The 24,860-nt window shown below is 37.3% G+C and overlaps 1 protein-coding gene across 1 annotated transcript in view; it reads right to left on the bottom strand.

The window, feature by feature from the left end:
• Positions 1–375: 375 nt before the first annotated feature.
• Positions 376–24,860, bottom strand: part of Gucy1a2 (guanylate cyclase 1 soluble subunit alpha 2) — a 346,389-nt gene continuing 321,904 nt past the window's right edge. The window contains exon 8 of the mRNA XM_038323659.1: positions 376–583. Within this exon, the coding sequence (XP_038179587.1) occupies positions 376–583 (208 nt within the window). The remainder of the gene's footprint in view (positions 584–24,860) is intronic.

Below are 24,860 nucleotides of genomic sequence, written 5' to 3'. Positions count from 1 at the left end.
AAAGTGGTACAAATATACAGGAAGAGATACCTGTATGGGTGACAAGCAAGAAAGCACAGGTACTATTGATTGGTTACTTTTGAAAAGGGGCCTGTAAGTGTAAATAAAATATATATGAGCAGAAACGTTCAGATAGATGAATACATTGTATTTTTTCATCCTACCATCCAAGTTTTTTGTTTTGTTTTCTGTTTTGTTTTTTTTTTTTGGCAGCAGTTATTCACTGTTTCAAGGATTATTGCATGACGTTGACACAGAAACTTTACTACATGTTCTTACAGAGCATTGGAAGAGAAGCAATGTCTTCTTCCCCTCATTGGGACCCATGTTCTGGGCTTGTGCTTTTTTGGAGGAGTCTTTGATCCACAGCAGGTCTCAGAGGCTTGTTTCCCGGAGAAACATCGTGCCAATATTGTAGGAAACCTTTTTTACTCTTGTTGAAGACAGAGAAGGCTTTGGCGGCTTTGGACCGGTCCTTACCTCCAGGAAATAGCAGACCCCAGGGATTTCCTTTGGAAAGTTGTCTGGAAGTTCTTCACGGGAACGAGGAATAAATATGAAACTGTCCTCTCGCTTTAATAGTCTGAAAAAATGTAAATAAAAAACAGTGACATCTTGAAATTTGCAGGCAAATGGGTGGAACAAGAAAAAAAATCCTGAGTGAGATAACCCAGGCCCAAAAAGACAGGCATGGTGTGTACTCACTCATAATTGGCTGTAAACTAAAGGATAACCAACCTACAATCCACAATCACAGAGAAACTAGGCTAAAAGGGGGACCCTAAGAGAGACACCCATGGAGGACGCAGGAAGGAAAATAGTTAAGATCTCCTGGGGAAACTGAGAGGAGGGAAGGGAAGGGAAGGGGAATTTGAACATGAGGGATCAAGAAGACTGAGTTGGGAGAGGGACAAGAGGGTGAAAGCAATGAAAAAGATTATCTTCATAGAGGGAGTCATTATGGAGTTAGGGAGAAATCTGCTGTTAGAGAAATTCTCAGGAATCCACAAGAATAACCCCAGTTAAGACTCCTAGCAATAGTCGAGAGGGTGCCTGAAAGGGCCTTTCCCTATAATCAGATTAGTGACTACCCTAATTGTCATCATAGAACCGACATCCAGTAACTGATGGAAGCAGATGCAGTAACACAGCCAAGAACTGGGTTGAGTTCTTGGAAGGTCAGTTGAAGAGAGAGAGGAGGGATCATATGAACAAGGGAATCAAGAGCATGACAGGGAAAAATCACAGAATCAGCTGACAAGGGCCACTGGGAGGTCAGGGACTATGGACAGCCAGCTGGGCAATTTGCACAAGAACAAATTAGACAAATTAGAATTTGTTCAACTTTGATTTTACAAATTTTAATTTTTTTCTAAACAAAAGCATTTGAAAATGCAAAACATGGCTGGGTGGTAGTGGCACACGCCTTTAATCTCAGCACTTGTGAGACAAAGGCAGTAAGATCTCTGTGAGTTCAAGACCATTCTGGTATACAAGAGCTAGTTCCAGGACAGGCCCCAAAGCTACAGAAAAACCCTTTCTTAACCCCTCTTGTCCCCTCCCAAAAGAAATGCAAAACATGTTGCTTTATTTCAAATGTGTAGGACCTAGTTTTTCTGTTTTTTTGAAAATCTGCCTGAACTCTAGAGTTCTATTTTTATATTTTGAGTTTTCAATAAGCATTGAGAATGTGTCTTGTGTGTCTAACACATAAATTATACAGCTTTGGCAAATTAATGACTCCAAGTGTCTATGATATTTGGTAACTGATTTCTAGGAAGATAATGATTTCCAATCAAATATATTCAAATGTATTTCCCATCATACCCAGAGACTTGTTTTCAGAACAGAATTTATTTTTCGTACTTATTGATTTCCATGAAAACTTCTGTTTGATAACCATATCTGAAATCACTATCCAACTGTTCAATTTAATTCAACAATTCTTTACAAATGGCTTGATATTGTTCAAGTAACCCTCCCCACACTCTTGTGAACACAGTCTAAGCACTTTGGTAAATATAAATAAAAAAGAAACTTAATAATAAGAAAAAAACCTCCACAGTTAATCAAAAGCACACTATAGTGAAACAGAATAAATGTTGTAAGAAAACTTGATACCAAAAAATAAATTAAAGAAATCCCAGAAGGGAAAAAAGTAAAAAGTGTTTTACAAAGGATTTTGTAGATGAGAGGTTATTTTAAGAAGTAAAGAAGTTAATGCAGTGACTATGGACAATTGATCTGAAGGTCAGAAACTAGATAAATGAGTTTTATTTTTTTAAAGGCCAGATAAATTAGTTTTAGGACATTTGGTAGATAACATGACAGAATATGGTAGGAATGAGAGTTAGTGCTATGATCATAGATTAGGACACATTTCTGAAATAATAAACAGAGTTTAGATTTTATTTGAAAAATACTATGGCCATAAAGTCATCACCTTTTCATAAAGACTATACATCTTCATAAACCAGGTTAGTGTCACTGCAGCTCTGTGATATTATGTAGGAAATGAAAAGGTAAGGAATCATTTTCAAATTTATCAGCTAAAATTATCTAAAAGTGACCATCATCAATACTAATAATTATTATATTGAGAGAAACCTGTTGATATTGTCATGACCCATAGTTGTAGCCTTTTGCTGTGAAAGGAAGAAAGAACACTTTGGTTATGCCTTAAACTACAATGCCATGGTTCTATTCATCTGGGATGGGAGGCTCATTCTAAGTTTTTAAAATTCTATAAATAGCCTATCATATCTGATTTGTAGGTAAAATAAATGCAAAGATAAACATATTCCTATCTGCTAAGTTTATGGTATGTGGAAGACAGTTCAGAAGTAGTGATTTGCTCAAGGAATAAGCACGGGTAGTGTGGCCTGCTAACTGTGAGTAAAGCTCATTTAAACTAAAACTACTAAGACTAACTTGCAACTAATTAAACTAATTCTCCACCATAAAGTAGTCAAAGTGAGGTACAGAGCGGTGACAATAATGACAGTCGGAATACTGCTTACTTCCTTTGTATTTACATAGATGTTTACTTATTTATAAGTAATACCTAATCAATATGTCATAACACATTTTTAAAATCTGTAACTAATTGTCTAGTTTAACAGTGAATTCCCGAATGATTTTACTAAGTTCAAATGAAGCAGGCAGTGTTATGTGGTATACCACTAAAGGACATAAATCAGTCTAAGCTGGTGTACTATATGTAACAAAGATGGCCTTTGAACACAGAAAACTGGGGATACTATGAATAAGCTAATAGAATTAAGAGAAAGAATTAGTCATAGGAACAAAGTAGCAATACCTGCAAATATATGATGTGAGGTATCTGCCATTCAAATAAAATATAAGCATGTAGGATTATGAAAGAGATAAGTATGTAAATTTTAGAATAATAGAAAACCATAATAAAGTATATTACCAGCAGGTGTAACATTCGGCCATAAATTTCATCATTTCAAAATGTCGTTAAAGCCCCAAATCAACAATTAGGGCTTGGGTCTGCTTCTTTATCTCACCTATAGTTTGCCCATTGTGCGCTTTATGTTTTGCTGTAACTTCTGTATTCTGGCAGTGAAAAACAAAAACGGGTTATCTGTGAAAGTATGTATAAAGTACTGAAAGAGGAGAGCAAGAGCTGGATCAGATACCAGAACTTTTAAATAATTTATTGCATTTTGTCTGGGAGGTAACTCTTAACAACACTTTGCTCTCTTAACATTTTAAATAAATCTGATCAATACTATGTTAGAAATCATAGAGACAACAGTTTGGGGGGATTTTATCCTTGTCTAAGTAAACACTTTGATGAACACAATTATAAATTACAAGAACAAAAGCCATGGCAAATAAAGTTCACGTGATTCCAGCTCCTATGAGAGCCAGGGCTTTGAAGGCTTTGAACATTCTGGATGACTTACTGGGGCATATGGAGGAGGTCAGTGGAAATGTTTCACACAGTGTGCCTGGCCATTGTGATTCATGGTATTAAACAAATGATCAAATGTGTGAATGAGAATTAGGATTGTAAATTGATCACTGCAAAACCCTGATCCCTTTTGAAATGCTAAGGCCAGGTGCCTAGAAAGGTTGTAAAATACTTCCAACCATCTATTTCTTTAGCACATTGGTCAAGATTGATAGGGAAGCTAATACTATAATAAATATTTATATTTATATAAATATAAATAATCCCCAGCTGATTTATGGACAAAGTGGGATTTTCAAAATCTCACATAGTAAGTACTTGGAAACCACACATTCTTGTTTAGCTGCATATCAATGGTACTCATATAAACAAGCTTGTTTTGTTTTGATTTGCTTTAAGTTGATTTTTGAAATTTGTTGCTGTTATGGGTCAGGATATGATACCCAGACTGCTCCCTCAGTGCTGCTGAAATGATTCTGATTCACCTCACTCATATCTTTCTTTCATGTTCTCTCTTCTAACCGCTCCAAGTTTTGTGCTATGTCTTCCTTATATCATCATTTGCAAAAGGATTTAAAGCTTATACTGATGTACATGGTCTAAAAGTAATTTACATTTTAATACAAGATACAGGTCATAACTTTTAAAAGAAAAATAGAGCTACAATGCAGAATCTTAGGTATCCTATTATTGTGTATACTTCATTCTCCAAATTATAAGAGACACCTACCTTACAGCTAGAACGTCCATAGAGTGGAGAAAAGAATTTGTTTTCATCCTTTATGAATTTCCCCAACTGTATCTTTTTATTCATTTATTAACTAAAAAATCCATTGTGACTACATCCTGAGTACACAGCTTATAAAGTTTCAAGACTGTAGAATCAAGAAAAGGGAGCAACTGCACATTTTTCAAGACTGTAAATTTAGAATCTTCCAGTTTTCTGATTAGTGTGGTTCACATAAAGTCAGTCATTAGGTGGTGGTAATTGATTTCTGTGAACCAATACCTGTTTACTTCCTATTATCATGAAACAAGAGCCAACTTAGGACATTAGGAGGAATTTTGATTTTTATTGAAAATGTCATTCTGTAAAACAGTTACCTCATTGTCTGGTTTGACCTCATGGAGAGAAACATGAATTCAGTTCTAAATGCTAATGGAGGCCAGTAAGTATATGGAGATCTCTGGTGTGTAAACTTTTGAAATGTTTGCATGAAGCTTGAAAACATCTTTCATTTATTTCAACAACTAGAAAAATTTGTGCAACATACAAGACTAGGAGAAAGAGACATTTCCCAAATGCCTTCCAATGAAGTATTCAATTTTGTCTATTAACTATCTGGTAGTTAATAGAGAAAACAAAATCTCTAGTGAACTACCAGCTTACTAAAGATTTTAGGGTGAGGTGAATACTAATGATTAAACTGAAGGCCTACACATGTTTAGCAATCTCTGTCATTGAGATTTTGCCCCAGCCATACATTTTCTGAGTTAGAATCATAATAGGTAGCCATAAATGTGCTTGAATTTACATTTTTTTCTTTTTGGTTGTTCGAGACAGGGTTTCTCTGTAGCTTTGAATTCTGTCCTGGAACTAGCTCTTGTAAACCAGGCTGGCTTCGAACTCACAGAGATCTGCCTGCCTTTGCCTCGTAAGTGCTGGAATTAAAGGTGTGCGCCTCCTCCATCACCTGCCTTGAATTTATATCTTTCTAATTCTTCCTTTCTAGTGATTGGTTTGCCAGTCAGCAACATCATACCTGGTCCTAACTGTGGGAGACTTGAAAGTCAAAGTAGAAGGCAGTAGAAGGAGTAGAGCTGGCATAGCTGAGGACAAGAAAGAATATATGGACAGTGACATTTAGTCTGTAATTGAAATATATCTGCTTCATTCTACCTTCTACTTGATCAGTTAGATTAGATATTAAATCCTTGAATAGAAATTATTCTCCCTTTAATATTTAACTGTTCAAAAGTCAGATGTTACTTTTTTTATTAATCCAGTAGAGGTGAGCTTTCTTCTGGACATTCTCATAATCATTTTCTGTTTCAGTATTATGAAAATTAATAATTACATGTCTCTACAGAACAGAGCTCTCTAGTGGGCACTTTTGAAGCTTTTGACATAGCAGGATATACTTTTGGTTTGTAAACTCTTTTGTTTGTTCTTTCATTATTTCTTGACCTTTTCCTCGATGTTTCCTTTATGTGGGTTTCTGCTTAGTAAGACGTTAGACTAGATAAACAAATTGTTATTTTTTTCTTCCTTTATAATTAATTTCTCATTTGCTATTTGTATTTTTGAAAGATTGCCTACTTAACTGTCTAGTGTGAAATTTAACCTATGAGAATATTAATCATTTTAAACAAAACATTCTTTTATAAAATTTGTCCTGTGTCTATTACCCATTTCCTCTGTTTGATTTTTTTTAACAGTATCTCATTATTGAGTCTGATAGCCTTGGCTGGACTGCTCTGTAGACCAGGATGGTTTTGTAATCTCAGTAGTCTGCTAACTGAATAATAGGATTAATGCTACCACACCTGCCTGGATATCATCCACATTTTTAAGTGTTTGGTGAGGTTTTAGTATCATATTTTCCTTTAATTTTTCAGGAAATAATTTTTTTTTGTTTTTGTTTTTTCGAGACAGGGTTTCTCTGCAGCTTTAGAGCCTGTCCTGGAACTAGCTTTTGTAGACCAGGCTGGTCTCGAACTCACAGAGATCCGCCTGCCTCTGCCTCCCGAGTGCTGGGATTAAAGGCGTGCGCCACCACCGCCCGGCTAGGAAATAATTTTTATACAATATATTCTGATCAGAGTTTCCCTCTTCCACAATTCCTCCCAGATGCTTCTCACCTCATCACCCACCCAAGTCGATGTCTTCTTTCTTACAGTGCCTGTACAGGCTCAAGTTAGCTCCCATCCCTAACAAAAAAAGCTGTCTCTGATCGGCAGGCATCCTTTTGCAAATGGTAAATTAGTTTTCTTCAGTGGAGTCTCCCTGGGAATATTAGTCACATTTAAGTTACACCACATGCCCAGCAGTAGATGGCCAATACAAAATTAATTCAATGGTATTTTTGTAGTCTTTTTGTCTTGTATTGCCTAGTTAAGGCATTTTTTTTTGTCTTACTGGTCTTTTGCTTGTATATTATAGTTTTTTATAGGTTTTATTTTTGTGTGTGAGTGTGTTTCTTGTGTTTCCACAATTTTTATACACTAGTTTTTATAGTAGTCATTATTTCTTCCAAGTTTGTATTGGTCCTTTCTTTCAAGTCAAAGCTAATGAAAAATAGTGTTCATTTTTTTTCCCTATGAAATGGTTGAGTGAATAAACCAAACATTTTCCAAAGACAAATCTCATATAGACAAACTCACTACCTACTTCCCCATAGGGCTTGTGCTTGCTGTAACTCTGTATTTGTACTAGAATTGTACTTCTTTGTCAGTAAAAGTTTACACTTCAGGAAAGTAGAAGGATAAGCACAGGTATTTCAAATTAATGATTACCTGGATCTCTTTTCCATAAGCAGTATTTGTGGAGTCATTATAATGACATCAAGCATTCAGAGACTATGACTTAAACAGACTCCCTGGTAGACAGACAGATAGCAAGAGAGAGCATGGCTCCATAATAAAGGTAGCTTCTTCCTCACCCTGCTGACTTGTGACAAAATCTTGGCTTCATAGATTTCTTTGTTCTATCACCAGCAAGCCTCTTGTTTATGGACTGGTTCAACAAGTTCAAGATCTGCTCAGGACAGGAAACACAACAGTTCTGGGCTCTTCAACCATAGTAAATTTCTTCAAACTGACCAACAAAAATTAGAGAAGGAAAACCTCTATGAAGACTTTAAAATTCCCAGCCTTTTTTTCTTTTCACCTCTCCCCTCTGTAAAGCAGAGGGTCTTTTTTCTCTGCGTCACTGCTGCCCATGTGTGTTATCTCATCCAAATAAGCACCTTTCTTCCACTGTTGACTCTCTCTGTAGCGCTTGAGGTTTCCGTGCTGCCACATGTAGCCCTTGGAGATTTTCTCTGCCTTTTACTTTTTAACTGGCAAAAAACAACAACAACAACAACAAAAAAAAACTCAATCTAGTCGCATAGAGTGTATCACTATGTTTCATGGAAGCACGAAAATTTTTAAAATGTAAATTTTAAAAGGAAAAGGGTATCCTTAAGTTTCTAAGTGTTCTGAAAACCCCCAAATTTTCCTATTTAATTTTTCTTTCTACTTGAGTGGAAGAGAAGAAATTGTACTCTGTATTTTCCTTTGTGCTTCACAATTCCAAGACCCTATGCAGTTTAAAGATATGTCCAAAGACACTTTGATCAAGTCAGCTAGACAACCTGAAATCCTTTGAAATAAAATTATTTCTTTTCTGGAAATAACTTTCTTGTCCACACAAAGAAAGTAAAAATCTAGCTTACCTTCAGATAAAGCATAAGAAACATTTTATAGGTTTAAAAATAGTTACTAGCATGCTTAATTGTTGGGGGAGATGTTAAAAGATTGACAGTGAGTTCTAAATCTCAGGCTCACTAATGTGCAAATTAAAAAAATAAAAATATTCTTCTTAGGTATCCACTGAAAACTATAAAACAGGGATCTTGAGTCATTAATGTGACCTATACCTCATTCTTTTGTATTGCCAGAAGTGAGTTCTGAGGTAACAGGTTTGAATCCAGAGTCTAGTTGGCATGCCTGGTGTGGAGAACATATAGCCTGCCATTCTCCACATTAGTGGCAACACCAGTGCCTCTCCTATTAGATTTTGGAATGTGGAATAGTTAAGAATTTCTAACCCATTGCCTTCTTAGGATACTGCCATTTTAAAACCTAAACAGTTCATTATTTTTATCTGCAGCAAATACAGAGAAATTTTAAATGCAAAACACTCATTTAAAAATTTTACACAAAGTAAATTGAAAACTGGGACAAGATAGCTTACTAGCCATTGGAAATAAAATGATTGTCATATTTTTTCATTTTTCTTAAAAACTATCTGTCTTTAAACAAGTCTATCATCAACCTAGGTGTCTTTATTAAAGGACAAAAGTGGATGAACTGAAGAAAATTACAAAATTTTAATTTTTAAAATACCCCCTTCATTTGATATTTTTCAATTTTGGGTCAGAATTGACTTAAATAATTAAATGATATTCACATTCTTTAATCAACATGATATAGAGTCTAGATTTTTAAAAAGCACAAAAAACATGCAGAACTAAGAAAACAAAGAAAGTAAATCACCCCGAGGATATATGTGGAGGTAAAAAATAAATAAATCTAAAGGGCACTTAAAAATCTAAATTAATTTCTTTCATTTTGAAAAATGTCTTTTACAAAATTTTCTAACTTGTTTCTCAGAAATAATAATTTTAGGGAAAAACGTATAATAAAAAGGCAAACATGAGATATGAGAAGATGTTCACCAGCTCTGAAAACTTCATCTCATATATTCTAGTGTCTTCTAGCACTAACACAAGTGAAAAAGTGAAAATCAACTAATTGTGCTAATTAAGTCACTCATTGCTCTCAATTAGAAGGAAAGGAGAGAAAAAAAGGACGAGAGAGAGAGAGGGATTTCATTTTACTTTATTTCAGAGCTTATTTGTACTTCTAACATTAGTGAAACTTGAGAACTTATATACTAGTTAAAGGGTGCTGCATAAAGCAAAAGACATGTTAGCATTACACCTGCAGATCTGATGAGTTCTTGATGTCTCTAAGAAAAATAACTTTGCCAAACATCATAAAAACTGACTTCAGAGTGGCTCCCCTTTAAAATGGGTAACAATGTACCAGTCTCTAAGTTTAACCAGAAATACTGAAAAACAAAAGGATTTGTCAGCACACAAAGCATTACCATGATCCCACATAGTTATCAAAAGAAAAAGTACAATTTAGACTGCCTTCAGTTTTTTGAGGCCAATGATAAACTCTCCAAAAATGTTATATTTTATTAGAAGTTACAATATGAATTTATACGATATGAATTATAGCTAGACTACTTTTGGAAAGATCTGCTTAATATGATATAATACCAACAATCCAGTAAAGTGTTATATAAAATCTTGTCATTTATTTTAAGAGATAGTTTGCAGAAATAAGAGAAAATGAGAAATATAAAAAATACAGACATTTGATTTCATGCTAAGATTTGAAATAAGAACTTTAAAAGAGAAAATAATTTCTAACACATTACTATAGAAAATGTCAAAAGATAGAGTTTTCCAGGCCCATTCCTAGTGTTGAACATGTAATACAGCCCTGCCAGTCAACCTGTTCACCTTTATTTTATTCCCACTGCTATTATACATGCTCATAACTTCAGGTCTGGAAAAATTTGAACACCTTCTTGTAGTAGATTATTGTCCCTGACAATCCCTACCTACTACCTGTGAAAATTGCTTGATGATTTTTATGTTTCCAAGTTCAAAAACCTTCTGTACATTTCTGGTATTATACAATCTTATCTCATAACAATAAATATTCGATCTTTCAAGAATACATTTAATTTTAAATTTTAGACTTATAGAGGAGATGGTAAGATTGTATAGAGGGTTCTCCTATGTTTTTTATTGTTTTTCCTTATAATTATAGAACAGTCAACTAAACTAATAATTAATGTTATATTTTATTAAGCAAATAGCTATAAAGACTCAACTATCACCATAGGACTCTACAAACTACAAGTCCCACTCTGCCACAAAACCCTCCTATGTCTCCTGCAACCTTGGTGGAACTCTGAAACACAGTCTGCTACTACATAGAAAGGACCAAGAGAGAGGACCAGGAGAGGAACTCTGAAGCACAAACTGTGACTGCACAGAGTGAACCAAGATAGAGAAAACCAAGAGGGCAGACCAATACTAAAAAACAAAAGGATTTGTCAGCACACAAAGCATTACCATGATCCCACATAGTTATCAAAAGAAAAAGTACAATTTAGACTGCCTTCAGTTTTTTAATAAGGCTAAGAGAGAGGGCAAAGAGAGACCACAATGACTCCCTGTCACATAGACAGTGACAGTACAGAGCAGACCAAGAACAGTTCCCCAAAACACAGACAGCCACTGCAAGGATTGGAGCAAGAGGCAAAGACACTTCCATCACCAATTGAAGGAAAAGATGGGTAGGTGCCAAAGCAAAAATTTATCCAAGAACCTAAAAAGCAACAAGGTAACACCAGAACCCAGTGGCCATACAACAAGAATACTTGATCATGCTAACCCAGAAGAAGCAGAAGAAAATGATTTTAAATGTAACTTTATAAAGATGATGAAGACCTTTAAAGAGGAAAAGCATAATTTCCTTAAGGAAATGGAGGAAAAGATATTTAAAAATTGGAATAAAGAAAGAACATTACAAGCTGCAAAAGAAAAAGGTAAAGTAACATATAAAGGTAGATATATCAGAATTTCACCTAACTTCTCAAAGGAAACTATAAAAGCCAGAAGATCCTGAGCCAATGTTCTGCAGACACTAACAGACTAAAAATGCAAGCCCAGACTACTATATCCAACAAAGCTTTCAATCACCATCAATGGTGAAAATAAGATATTTCATAACAATACCAGATTTAAACAACACCTATCCATAAATCTAGACCTACAAAAGTACTACAAGGAAAATTCCAATCCAAGAAATATAACTATACCTACAAAAACACAGCCAACAAATAACCTCACAACAGCAAAATCTACAGAAGGGAAACACACAAACACTATCACTGAAAAATAACAGGAATTAACAATCACTGGCTGTTAATATCTCTTAGTATCAATGGACTCAATTCACCTATATAAAGACACAGGATAAAAGGTTGGATACAAAATCAGGACCTAGCCTTCTGCTATATACAAGAAACATGCCTCAGCTTCAAAGACAGACATTACAGAGTAAAGGTTGGGAAAAGATTTTTCAATCAAATGGACCTAAGAAACAAGCAGATATAGCTAGCCTAATTGCCTAACATTTAACAAAATAGACATCAAACTAAAATCAATTATGAGAGATGGAGGACACTTTGTACCATATCAGATGAAGTCTCAATCCTGAATATCTATGCCCCAAATACAAGAGCAGCCACATATACATCAAAACCCACACACTAATAGTAGGAAACTTCAACACCCCACAATCCCCAATGGACAGGTCAACTAGACAAAAACTTAACAGAGAAATAAGAGAACTAATAGATATCATGACCCAAATGGACTTAACAATCTACAGAACATTCCACTTAAACACAAAAAGATATATCTTTTTCTTCTCAGCACCTCAAGGAACCTTCTCTAAAACTGACCACATGCTCAGGAACAAAGCAAGATAGAAAAAAATTGGAGTATTGCCTTGTATCTTATTGGATCATCATGCTTTAAAGTTAGAATTTAACAAAAATTTTCAAAACTCTTGAAACTTGAACAGTGCTCTAACGAACCACCCCTGGGTCAAGGAAGAAATAAATAAAGAAATAAAAGACTTCATAGAATTCAATGGAAATGAAGGCACAACGTATCCAAATTTATGAGACACCATGAAAGCACTGCTAACAGAAAAGTTCATATTACTAAGTTCCTACATAAAGAAAGTTGTGAGAGCACACACTAGTGACTAACAGCACACCTGAAAGTTTAGAATGAAAAGAAGCAGACTCACACAGGATGAGTAGAGTCAGGAAATAATAAACTTGAGGGCTGAAATCAATAAAATAGGGGAAAAATAATACAAAGAATCAATGAAACAAAGATCTGGTACTTTGAGAAAATCAACAAGATAGACAAACCTTTATCCAAACTAATCAAAAGGCAGAGAAAGAATGCCCAAATTAACAAAATTGAAAATTAAAAGAGGGACATAACAACAGATACTGAGAAGTTCAAGAGAATTATTATGTCATACCACAAAAACCTATACTGCACAAATTGAAAAATGTACAAGAAATAGATAGTTTTCTGAATAGGTATCACATATCATAATTAAATCAAGACCAGGTGAATAATTTAAATAGACATATAACCTGCAAGGTAGTAGAAGCAGTTATCAAAAACCTAGCAAACAAAAAAAGCCCAAGACCAGACAGTTTCAGTGCATAATTTTACCAGAACTTCAAAAAAGAGCTAATATCTGTACTTCTCAAAGTGTTCCAAATAAAAGAAACAGAAAGAACATTGCCAAACTCTTTTTATGAGGCTACAATTACCATGACACCAAAAACACACAAAGACTCAACTGAGAAAAAGAATTACAAACCAATTTCACTCATGAACATAGATGCAAAAATATTCAATAAAATACTGGCAAACCAAATACAAAAACACATCAAAAAAGTCATTCACCATGATCAAGTTGGTTTCATCCCAGAGATTCAGGAATGGTTTAACATATAAAGATCTATGAATGTAATCCACCATATAAATAAATATGCTGAAAAAAAACATGATCATCTCATTCGATGCTGAAAAAGCATTTGACAAAATCTAACACTCCTTCCTGATAAAGGTCTTGGAGAGATTAGGGATACAAGGAAAATATCTAAACATAATAAAAGTGTAGAAGAAGGCTGCTTCTTGGTCCCAGCCACTTAGCCCCAAAATAATCACAAAGAAACTGTATTAATTAAATCACTGCTTGGTCCATTAGCTCTAACTTCTTATTAGCTATCTCTTACATATTAATTTAACATATCAGTTAATCTGTGTGTCACCGCATAGTTGTGGCTTACCAACTAAAGTTCTGTCTGGCTCCAGCGGGGCTACATGCTTCTCTGATTCACTCCTTCTTTCTCCCAACATTCAGTCCAGTTCTCTCCACCTAGCTCTGCTCCTCCCCACCCTACTCTGCTATAGGCTTAAAGCAGTTCTTTATTCATTAATGGTAATCACAGAATACAGAGGGAAATCCCACATCACCTCCCCTTTTCTGTTTAAATTTAAAGGAAGGTTTTACCTTTTACATAGTAAAATTACATATAACAAAACAGGTATCAAGCAAGAATTACAGTTACAATATTTATATTTACTTTGTATTTTATCATAACTAAGGAAAATTAAACTCTAAATATCTATCTATTCTTCAACTCCATCAAAGGTTCCAGAAGGATGCAATATTACCTAAGTAAACAATTAGTTTATTGTAAGCAACTTCCAAACTCTAGAATTGACAGAGACATCTCACTGCCTGAACACCTCACTGCCTGAACCCAGATTCTTCTCTACCATTGGGGCATCCCTCTTCAGCCTTCAGGCACATAGTATCCAGCAGACTTTTCCATAAAGCAGGAAATTTCAAAGACAGTTACGCCTGTATTGACAGCTTGTCAGTCACTTTTTCCGTGTCCTGCAGAATGTCTGGCAGACACTTTTATGAAGCAGGAATCCCAAAGGATAATCCCACCTTTAAGCAAGTTCATCAGTCATTGTTCTGTGGGTCCTGCAAGTCCAGTATATCAAACAGTTTAGGCAAGAGCACTTTCTTGTCCAAATGGCTAACCAACTAAATAAGGAGTCTCTTTGATGTCCATCTTCCTCTTGAAGTAATTGGTGCTTCCAGGAACAGATGTGCCTCATTATCAAAAAAAGTCCTAACTCCTTAAAACCACTTTAAATGCCATATTCTGTAGCCTTTGAAAGGTTTGAAGAGCCTTCATTTGACTGCCCGGGGCAAGGTAGGCCTTTGTCTGAGAGCTGCTTGGCCTTCAAGGGGACCTGACAGAATGCCAGAGGATCCATCATTCTTTGGGTTGTTCTCAGGTGTCCTGCTCCAGTTCTAAGGCCATCCACCCAAAGGGGTCAGACTCTGGCCTCCAGGCAGGTCTGAGGATTCCTGCGGAGGGGTGCGGGCTCCTTCAGATTGTGCTGCCAGGTTCGCTGTGTGGTATTCCATCCCACCCTGCCCCCACCTTGGCCCTTTTTTCTGGGCTGAGACCCTGGGCTGCCTGGAATCCCTGATCCTGTACACTGACATTCCATCTGAACTGGTGAGTGAATGCGGACCCTGGGGCAACTTGCCCTGGAAGAGAGCACAGACCCCCTACCCCCACGTACCTCTGCAGGCTTGTGTCTGTTTCTCCCATCCCTGTGTCCCCCAAGCTTTCCCTAGTGGTCTCAGGTGTCCTGCTCCTGTTCTAGGGCCATCCACCCAAAGGGGTCAGACTCTGGCCTCCAGGCAGGTCTGAGGATTCCTGTGGAGGGGTGCGGGCTCCTTCAGATTGTGCTGCCAGGTTCCCTGTGTGGTATTCCATCCCGCCCTGCCCCCACCTTGGCACTTTTGTCTGGGCTGCGACCCTGGGCTGCCTGGAATCCCTGATCCTGTGCACTGACATTCCATCTGAACTGGTGAGTGAATGCGGACCCTGGGGCAACTTGCCCTGGAAGAGAGCACAGACCCCCTACCCCCACGTACCTCTGCAGGCTTGTGTCTGTTTCTCCCATCCCTGTGTCTCCAAAGCTTTCCCTAGGGTTCTCGGGTGTCCTGCTCCAGTTCTAAGGCCATCCACCCAAAGGGGTCAGACTCTGGCCTCCAGGCAGGTCTGAGGATTCCTGCGGAGGGGTGCGGGCTCCTTCAGATTGTGCTGCCAGGTTCCCTGTGTGGTATTCCACCAGTTCAGTTCCACCTGAACTGGTGTCCTGCTCCTGTTCTAAGGCCATCCACCCAGAGGAATCAGACTCTGGCCTCCAGGAAGAGATGGGCAGGCGCCAATGCAGGAGCTCCTCCAACAACATGAAAGGCAACATGACATCACCACAATCCAGACATCCCGAAACAACAAGAATTGAACACCCTACCCCAGAAGATATAGAAGAAACTGACCTTAAACAGTACTTTATGAAAATAATAGAGGACCTTAAACAGGAAGTAAAAAACTGCCATAAAGAAATGGAGTTGACAAACAAAAAGGTAGACAAAATAAATAAATCTCTCAAAGATACCCAAGAAAAACAAGAAAAACAAGAAAAAGCAATCAAACAGGTAAGGGAAACAGTACAAGACCTGATAAATGAAATGGAGGTATTGAAGAAAACACAATCTGAGGGACGACTGGAAATGGAAACTCTGAGTAAACGAACAGAAACTTCAGAGACAAGTATTTCCAACCGAATACAAGAGATGGAAGAAAGAATCTCGGACTCTGAAGATACTATAGAGGAAATAAACTCACAGATTAAAGAACTAAACAAATCTAACAAATTCGTAACACAAAACATTCAGGAAATCTGGGACACCATGAAAAGACCAAACCTAAGAATAATTGGGGTAGAAGAAGGAGAAGAATTACAACTCAAAGGCCCAGAAAACATATTCAACAAAATTATAGAAGAAAACTTCCCCAACCTAAAGAAGGAGGTTCCTATGAAGGTACAAGAAGCCTACAGAACACCAAATAGACTGGATCAAAAGAAAGCATCCCCACGCCATATAATAATCAAAACACAAAACATACAAAATAAAGAACAGATATTAAGAGCTGCAAAGGAAAAAGGTCAAATAACATATAAAGGGAAACCTATCAGAATTTCACCTGATTTCTCAATGGAAACCACGAAAGCCAGAAGAGCGTGGATAGATGTGCTACAGACACTAAGGGAACATGGATGCAAGCCTAGACTACTATACCCAGCAAAGCTTGCATTCACCATTGATGGAGAAAACAAGATATTCCAGGACAAAAACAGATTTAAACAATACGTAGCCACAAATCCAGCCTTGCAGAAAGTAATAGAAGGAAAATCACAAACCAAGGAGTCCAACAACGCCCACAATAACTCAGGCATCTAGCGACCCTTCACCAGCACAACTAGAAGAAGGGAAACACACAAACTCTACTACTAAAAATGACTGAAGTTAACAACAACTGGTCATTAATATCACTTAATATCAATGGACTCAATTCACCTATAAAAAGGCACAGGCTAAGAGACTGGATACGAAAAAAGAATCCAACATTTTGCTGTTTACAAGAAACACACCTCAACCACAAAGACAGACACCTACTCAGAGTAAAGGGTTGCGAAAAGGTTTATCAAGCAAATGGCCCTAAGAAACAAGCGGGTGTGGCCATACTAATTTCCAACAAAGTTGACTTCAAACTAAAATCAATCAGAAGAAATGGAAAGGGACACTTTATACTCATAACAGGAAAAATCCATCAGAATGAAGTCTCAATCCTGAATATCTATGCCCCTAATATAAAAGTTCCCACTTATGTAAAAGAAACACTTCTAGAACTCAAGGCAGCCATCAAACCACACACACTAATAGTTGGAGACTTCAACACTCCTCTCTCACCAATGGACAGGTCAATCAGACAGAAACCTAACAGAGAATTGAAAGACTTAATGGAGGTAATGAACCAAATGGACTTAACAGACATCTATAGAACATTCCAACCAAATAGGAAAGAATATACCTTCTTCTCTGCGGCTCATGGAACCTTTTCGAAAATTGACCATATACTTGGTAACAAAGCAAACTTCCACAGTTACAAAAAAAATATTAGTAACCACCTGTGTCTTATCGGATCACCATGGATTAAAATTAGAATTCAACAACAATGCTACCCCCAGAAAGCCCACAAACTCATGGAAACTGAACAGTCAACTACTGACCCACACCTGGGTCAAGGAAGAAATAAAGAAAGAAATTAAAGTCTTTCTTGAATTTAATGAAAACAAAGACACAACATACTCAAACCTATGGGACACAATGAAAGCAGTGCTAAGAGGAAAGTTCATAGCACTAAGTGCCCACTTAAAGAAAACAGAGAAAGCACTCATTGATGACTTAACAGCACAGCTGAAAGCTCTGGAAAAAAAAGAAGCAGACTCACCTAGGAGAAGTAGAAGACTGGAAATAATCAAACTGAGGGCAGAAATCAACAAAATAGAAACACAGAAAACAATCCAAAGAATCAATGAAACAAGAAGCTGGTTCTTGGAGAAAATCAACAAGATTGACAAACCCTTAGCCAAACTAATCAAACGGCAGAGGGAGAACACACAAATTATTAAGATCAGAAATGAAAAGGAGAACATGACCACAGACACAGAGGAAATTCAGAGAATCATTAGATCTTACTACAAAAGCCTGTATGCCACAAAATTGGAAACTGTAAAAGAAATGGACAGTTTTTTAGATAAATACCATATACCAAAGTTAAACCAGGACCAGGTAAATGCTCTAAATCGTCCTGTTAGTCGTGAAGAATTAGAAACTGTTATCAGAAACCTCCCTACCAAAAAGAGCCCAGGACCAGATGGTTTCAATGCGGAATTCTACCAGAACTTCCAAGAAGACCTAATACCTATACTCCTTAAGGTATTTCATAATATAGAAACACAAGAGTCACTGCCAAATTCCTTCTATGAAGCTTCAGTTACCCTGATACCTAAACCACACAAAGACTCAACCAAGAAAGAGAATTACAGGCCAATCTCACTCATGAACATTGACGCAAAAATTCTCAATAAAATACTGGCAAACCGAATCCAAGAACACATTAGAAAAATTATCCATTACGATCAAGTAGGCTTCATCCCAGAGATGCAGGGCTGGATCAACATACGAAAATCTATCAATGTAATCCATCATATAAATAAACTGAAGGAAAAAAACCATATGGTCATCTCATTAGATGCTGAAAAAGCATTGGACAAAATTCAGCACCCTTTTATGATAAAGGTCTTGGAGAGATTAGGGATACAAGGGTCATTCCTAAATATAATAAAAGCTATTTACAGCAAGCCGACAGCTAACATCAAATTAAACAGAGAGAAACTCAAGGCTATCCCACTAAATTCAGGAACACGACAAGGCTGTCCACTCTCTCCCTATCTCTTCAATATAGTGCTTGAAGTTCTAGCAATAGCAATAAGACAACATAAGGGAATCAAGGGGATTCAATTTGGAAAGGAAGAAGTTAAACTTTCATTATTTGCAGATGATATGATAGTATACATAAGCGACCCCAAAAACTCCACCAAAGAACTCCTACAGCTGATAAACTCCTTCAGTAACGTGGCAGGTTACAAGATCAACTCCAAAATATCAGTTGCCCTCCTATACACAAAGGATAAGGAAGCAGAGAGGGAAATCAGAGAAGAATCACCTTTCACAATAGCCACAAATAGCATAAGATATCTGGGAGTATCTCTAACCAAGGAAGTGAAGGATTTATTTGACAAGAACTTTAAGTCTTTGAAGAAAGAAATTGAAGAGGATACCAGAAAATGGAAGGATCTCCCCTGCTCGTGGATTGGGATGATCAACATAGTAAAAATGGCAATTCTACCAAAAGCAATCTATAGATTCAATGCAATCCCAATCAAGGTCCCATTAGAATTCTTCACAGAGATTGAGAGGACAATAATCAACTTTATATGGAAAAACAAGAAACCCAGGATAGCCAAAAAAATCTTATACAATAAAGGTACTTCTGGAGGCATTACCATCCCTGACTTCAAACTCTATTACAAAGCTACAGTATTGAAAACAGCTTGGTATTGGCATAAAAACAGAGAAGTTGACCAATGGAATCGTATAGAAGACCCGGATCTTAAACCACAAACCTACGAACACCTGATTTTTGATAAAGGAGCCAAAAGTACACAATGGAAGAAAGAGGGCATCTTCAACAAATGGTGCTGGCATAACTGGATGTCAACCTGTAGAAGAATGTAAGTAGATCCGTGTCTATCACCATGCACAAAACTCAAGTCCAAATGGATTAAAGACCTCAATATTAATCTGAACACATTGAGCTTGATAGAGGAGAAAGTGGGAAGTACTCTACAACAAATGGGCACAGGGAACCGTTTCCTAAGCATAACCCCAGCTGCACAGACATTAAGGGCAACATTGAATAAATGGGACCTCCTGAAGTTGAGCAGCTTCTGTAAAGCAAAGGACATTGTCACTAAGACACAAAGGCAGCCTACTGACTGGGAAAAGATCTTCACCAACCCTGCAACTGACAAAGGTCTGATCTCTAAAATATATAAGGAACTCAAGAGACTAGATGGTAAAATGCCAATTAACCCAATTAAAAAATGGGGCGCTGAACTGAACAGAGAATTCTCAACAGAAGAAGTTCGAATGTCCAAAAGACACTTAAGGTCATGCTCAACCTCCCTAGCTATCAGGGAAATGCAAATCAAAACAACTTTGAGATATCATCTTACACCTGTCAGATTGGCTTAAATCCAAAACACCAATAATAACCTTTGCTGGAGAGGTTGTGGGGAAAGGGGTACACTCATCCATTGCTGGTGGGAATGCACACTTGTGCAACCACTTTGGAAAGCAGTGTGGCAGTTTCTCAGGAAATTCGGGATCAACCTACCCCAGGACCCAGCAATTCCACTATTGGGAATCTACCCAAGAGATGCCCAATCATACAACAAAAGCATATGCTCATCTATGTTCATAGCAGCATTATTTGTAATAGCCAGATCCTGGAAACAACTTAGATGCCCTTCAGTGGAAGAAGGGATGAAGAAACTGTGGAATATATACATGCTAGAATACTACTCAGCGGTAAAAAACAATGACATCTTGAATTTTGCAGGCAAATGGATGGAAATAGAAAACACTATTCTGAGTGAGGTAATCCAGACCCAAAAAGATGAACATGGGATGTACTCACTCATAATCGGTTTCTAGCCATAATTAAAGGACATCGAGCCTATAATTTGGGATCCTTGAGAAGATAATAAGAAGGTGAACTCCCAAAAAAAGATATAGTAATCCTCCTGGATATTGGAAGTAGACACGATCGCCAGGCAAAACTGGGAACTTGAGGGTTTGGGCGAGACTGGGCCAAGGGAAGATGGGGAGAGAAAAGTGTGAAGGGGAGAATGGGGGGAGCTCGGAGGAATGGGGTGCTTGGGATATAGGAAGGGTGGATATGGGAGCAGGGAAGCATATATCTTAATTTAAGGAGCTACCTGAGGGTTGTCAAGAGACTTGACCCTAGAGGGGTTCCCAGGTTTCCAGGGAGACGCCCCCAGTTAGTTCCTTGGGCAGCTGAGGAGAGGGAGCCTGAAAAGGCCAGTTCCTATAACCATACTGATGAATTTCTTGCATATCACCATAGAACCTCCACCTGACGATAGATGAAGAAAATGACAGAGCCCCACATTGGAACACCGGACTGAGCTCCCAAAGTCCTGATGAGGAGCAGAAGGAGGGAGAACATGAGAAAGAAAGTCAGGACCGTGAGGGAACCTCCAGCTGGCGACAGATGGGGAAGGTGACTGAGCCCCACATTGGAGCACTGGACTAAGCTCCCAAGGTCCTGATGAGGAGCAGAAGGAGCGAGAACATGAGGGAGAAAGTCAGGAATGTGAGGTGTGCGTTCACTCATGGAGACGGTGGGACAGAACTAAAGGGAGATCACCAACTCCAGTTGGAATGGGACTGATGGATCATGCGACCAAACCCGTCTCTCTGAATGTGGCCAACAGCGGGGGCTGACTGAGAAGCAAAGGACATTGGCGCTGGGCTCTGATTCTTCTGCATGGACGGGCTCTGTGGGAGCCTTCTCAGCTTGGTCGATCACCTTCCTGGACCTGGGGGGATTTGGGAGGACCTTGGACTTAGCATAGAGTGGGGAACCCTGATGGCTCCTTGGCCTTGAGAGGGAGGGAGGGGAGGTATGGGTGGAGGGGAGGGGAGCGAAGGGGGAGAAGGAGGGGCGGGAAGGGGGAGGAGGAGCGGAGGGGGGGGGAGGAGGAGGGAAGGAGATGGAAATTTTTAAGTATAAAAAAAAAATAAACCATGAGAAAGAAAAAAAAAAAAGAAAGGTTTGAAGAATACCTATCCTTCTGAAATGCATCTATTAACATAGATTTTTAATTATACATTATATTTATTTATTTATTTTATTGATATTTATTGAGCTCTACATTTTCTCTGCTCCCCTCTCTGTTCTCCCCTGTGCCATTCATTCCTTCCCCAAGGTCTCCATGCTCCCAATTTATTCAGGAGATCTTGTCTTTTTCTACTTTCTACTTCCCAAGTAGATTATGTCTATGTAAGCCTTTCTTAGTGTCCACATTGTTATCTAAATTCTCTGAGATTTTGGTTTGTAGTCTGGCTTTCCTTGCTTTATGTTTAAAAACCACCTATGAGTGAGTACATGTGATAATTGTTTTTGTGTGTCTGGGTTACCTCACACAAAATATTGTTTTCTAGTTCCATCCATTTTCCTGCCAAATTCAAGCTGTCATTTTTCTGCTGTGTAGTACTCCATTGTGTAAATGTACCTTATTTTTCTTATTTGTTTTCATGTTCTTACTATGACAAACAAAGTTGATATGAATATAGTTGAGCACATGTCCTTGTGGCACGTTTGAGCATCCTTTGGATATACACCTAAAAGTTGTATTATTAGGTCTTGAGGAAAGTTGTATTCTAATTCTGAGAAATCACCACACTGACTTCCAAAGGGGTTGCACCTGCTTGCATTCACACCATCAATTCAGAAGTGTTCCCTTTACCCAACAACCTCTCTAGCATAGGTTGTCATCAGTGTTTTTGATCTTGCCCATTCTTACAGATGTACAATGATATCTCAGAGTTATTTTGATTTGCATTTCTCTGATGATTAGGGATGTTGAACATTTCCTTAAGTGTCTTTTTGCCATTTTAGATCCTTCTGTTGATAGTTTTCTGTTTAGGTCTGTACTCCATGTTTTTATTGGGTTATGTGATCTTTTGATGTCCAATTTCTTGAGTTGTTTGTATATTTTGGAGATCAGACCTCTGTCTGATGTAGGGTTAGTGAAGATCTTTCCCCATTCTGTAGGCTGTCGTTTTGTCTTGTTGACTGTAGCCTTTGCTTTACAGAAGCTTTTCAGTTTCAGGAGGTACCATTTATTAATTGTTTCTCTCAGTGTCTGTGTTGCTTGGGTTATATTTAGAAAGTGCTTCCCTGTGCCAATGTGTTCAAGTGTACTTATCACTTTCTCTTCTATAAGGTTCAGTGTAGCTTGCTTTATGTTGAGATCTTTGATCCATTTGTACTTGAGTTTTGTACATGGTGATAGATATGGGTCTATTTTCATTTTTCCACATGTTGATAGCCAGTTATGCCAGCACCACTTGTTAAATAAGCTTTCTTTTTGCCATTTGATATTTTTTGCTTCTTTATCAAATATCAGGTGTTCGAAGATGTGTGGATTGATATCCGGGTCTTCTATTCAGTTCCATTGGTCCTCCCATCTGTTCTTATGTCAATACCAGGCTATTTTCAGTACTGTAGCTCTGTAGTAGAGTTTGATGTTAGGGATTGTGATGCCTCCTGAAGTTCTTTTATTGCCCAGGATTGTTTTGGCTATCGTGGGTTTTTTGCTTTTCCAAATGAAATTGAGTACCATTCATTCGGGATCTTTGAAGAATTTTGCTGGGATTTTGATGGACATTGCATTAAATCTGTACATTACACTTTTAAATGAGATACATAGCACTATACCTTAATAAAGATCACAATTACACATACCCAGTATAACAAAACTGACCTTAAATTTGTACCAATAAGCCAAGATCCATACCCATGCAAATCTCTATAGCTTATCATCCTTTAAACATAAGCAAACATTTATAAACATTATTTGGGAATACAAGCATACTTTCTCCAAACTTCTTCCTGCTGTTTATTGGGCAACATATTTTTTGAAGGGGTATATTCACAACAATCTTTCAGGGAATCTTAGTCCATCAAATCATATTAGTCTGGAAGCAATCTACAGATTCTCATCTTCTGTGGGAACAAAAAAGAGCCTCTTTTCCAAAGCAACATATCCTTAGACTCAAATTTTGAATTCAAGATACATTATATGTATATATATATATATATGTGTGTGTGTGTGTGTGTGTGTGTGTGTGTGTGTGCGTGTGTGTGTGTATGTATGTATGTACACACATATGTTGGCTTAGCTTAGCAGTCCCTAAAATCAAATGCCTTTCTGCCGTCAAAAAATGCATAAATATCACAATAATATACATAATTCAGACTCTGTGAATTTTTCATTTTTATGTGGCTTGTTCTTAATTTATTACCTTTTCTACAAGTTTAATATTTATTAATATTTATTTTATTATCTTTACTTTTTCTTTTTTTTTCTTTTCTTTTTTTTTTTGTTTTTTGTTTTTCGAGACAGGGTTTCTCTGCAGCTTTTTTAGAGCCTGTCCTGGAACTAGCTCTTGTAGACCAGGCTGGCCTTGAACTCACAGAGATCCGCCTGCCTCTGCCTCCCGAGTGCTGGGATTAAAGGCGTGCGCCACCAATGCCCGGCATCTTTACTTATTTAATCTATGACTGTCTGTACTATGTCTCTTTAAAGACTTTGTTTTATTTTTTACAAAACTATTTACTCCTTTTTATTACTCTGTACTCTTTTTCTTCTTTCTCTCAAACCTACATACATTTATCCAACACTGAGGTGTTTATGTCTGAATCTGTCCTATTGTGTATCTGTAATTCTTTACTGTCTCGAAGCACTTCTCACAGATGTTGAAAAAAAAATATCAAACATCTCATGAAAAACCAAAACCCAAGAAGAGCCAAAACAATTCTGTACAATAAAGGAACTTCTGGAGGCATCATTATTTCTGACATCACATACTATTATAGAGCTATAGTAATGAAAACAGCTTAGTATTGGCAGAAAATCTGACAGGTTGACCAATGGAATCAAATCAAAGACTCAGATATTAATCCATACACATATGAAAACATGATTTTTGACAAAGAAACTAAAATTATACAATGGAAAAAAGAAATCATCTTTAACAAATGGCATTGACAAAATTGGATGTCAACATGTAGAAGAATGAATTGTATTAAAATAGAAATGAAATATTATTGCACAATAGAAATCAGGACAAATAACCAACTGCAGAG

This window comes from Arvicola amphibius, chromosome 3, assembly GCF_903992535.2.
Source record: "Arvicola amphibius chromosome 3, mArvAmp1.2, whole genome shotgun sequence".
Lineage (NCBI taxonomy): Eukaryota > Metazoa > Chordata > Mammalia > Rodentia > Cricetidae > Arvicola > Arvicola amphibius.
This window is presented reverse-complemented; position numbering and strand designations above follow the sequence as displayed.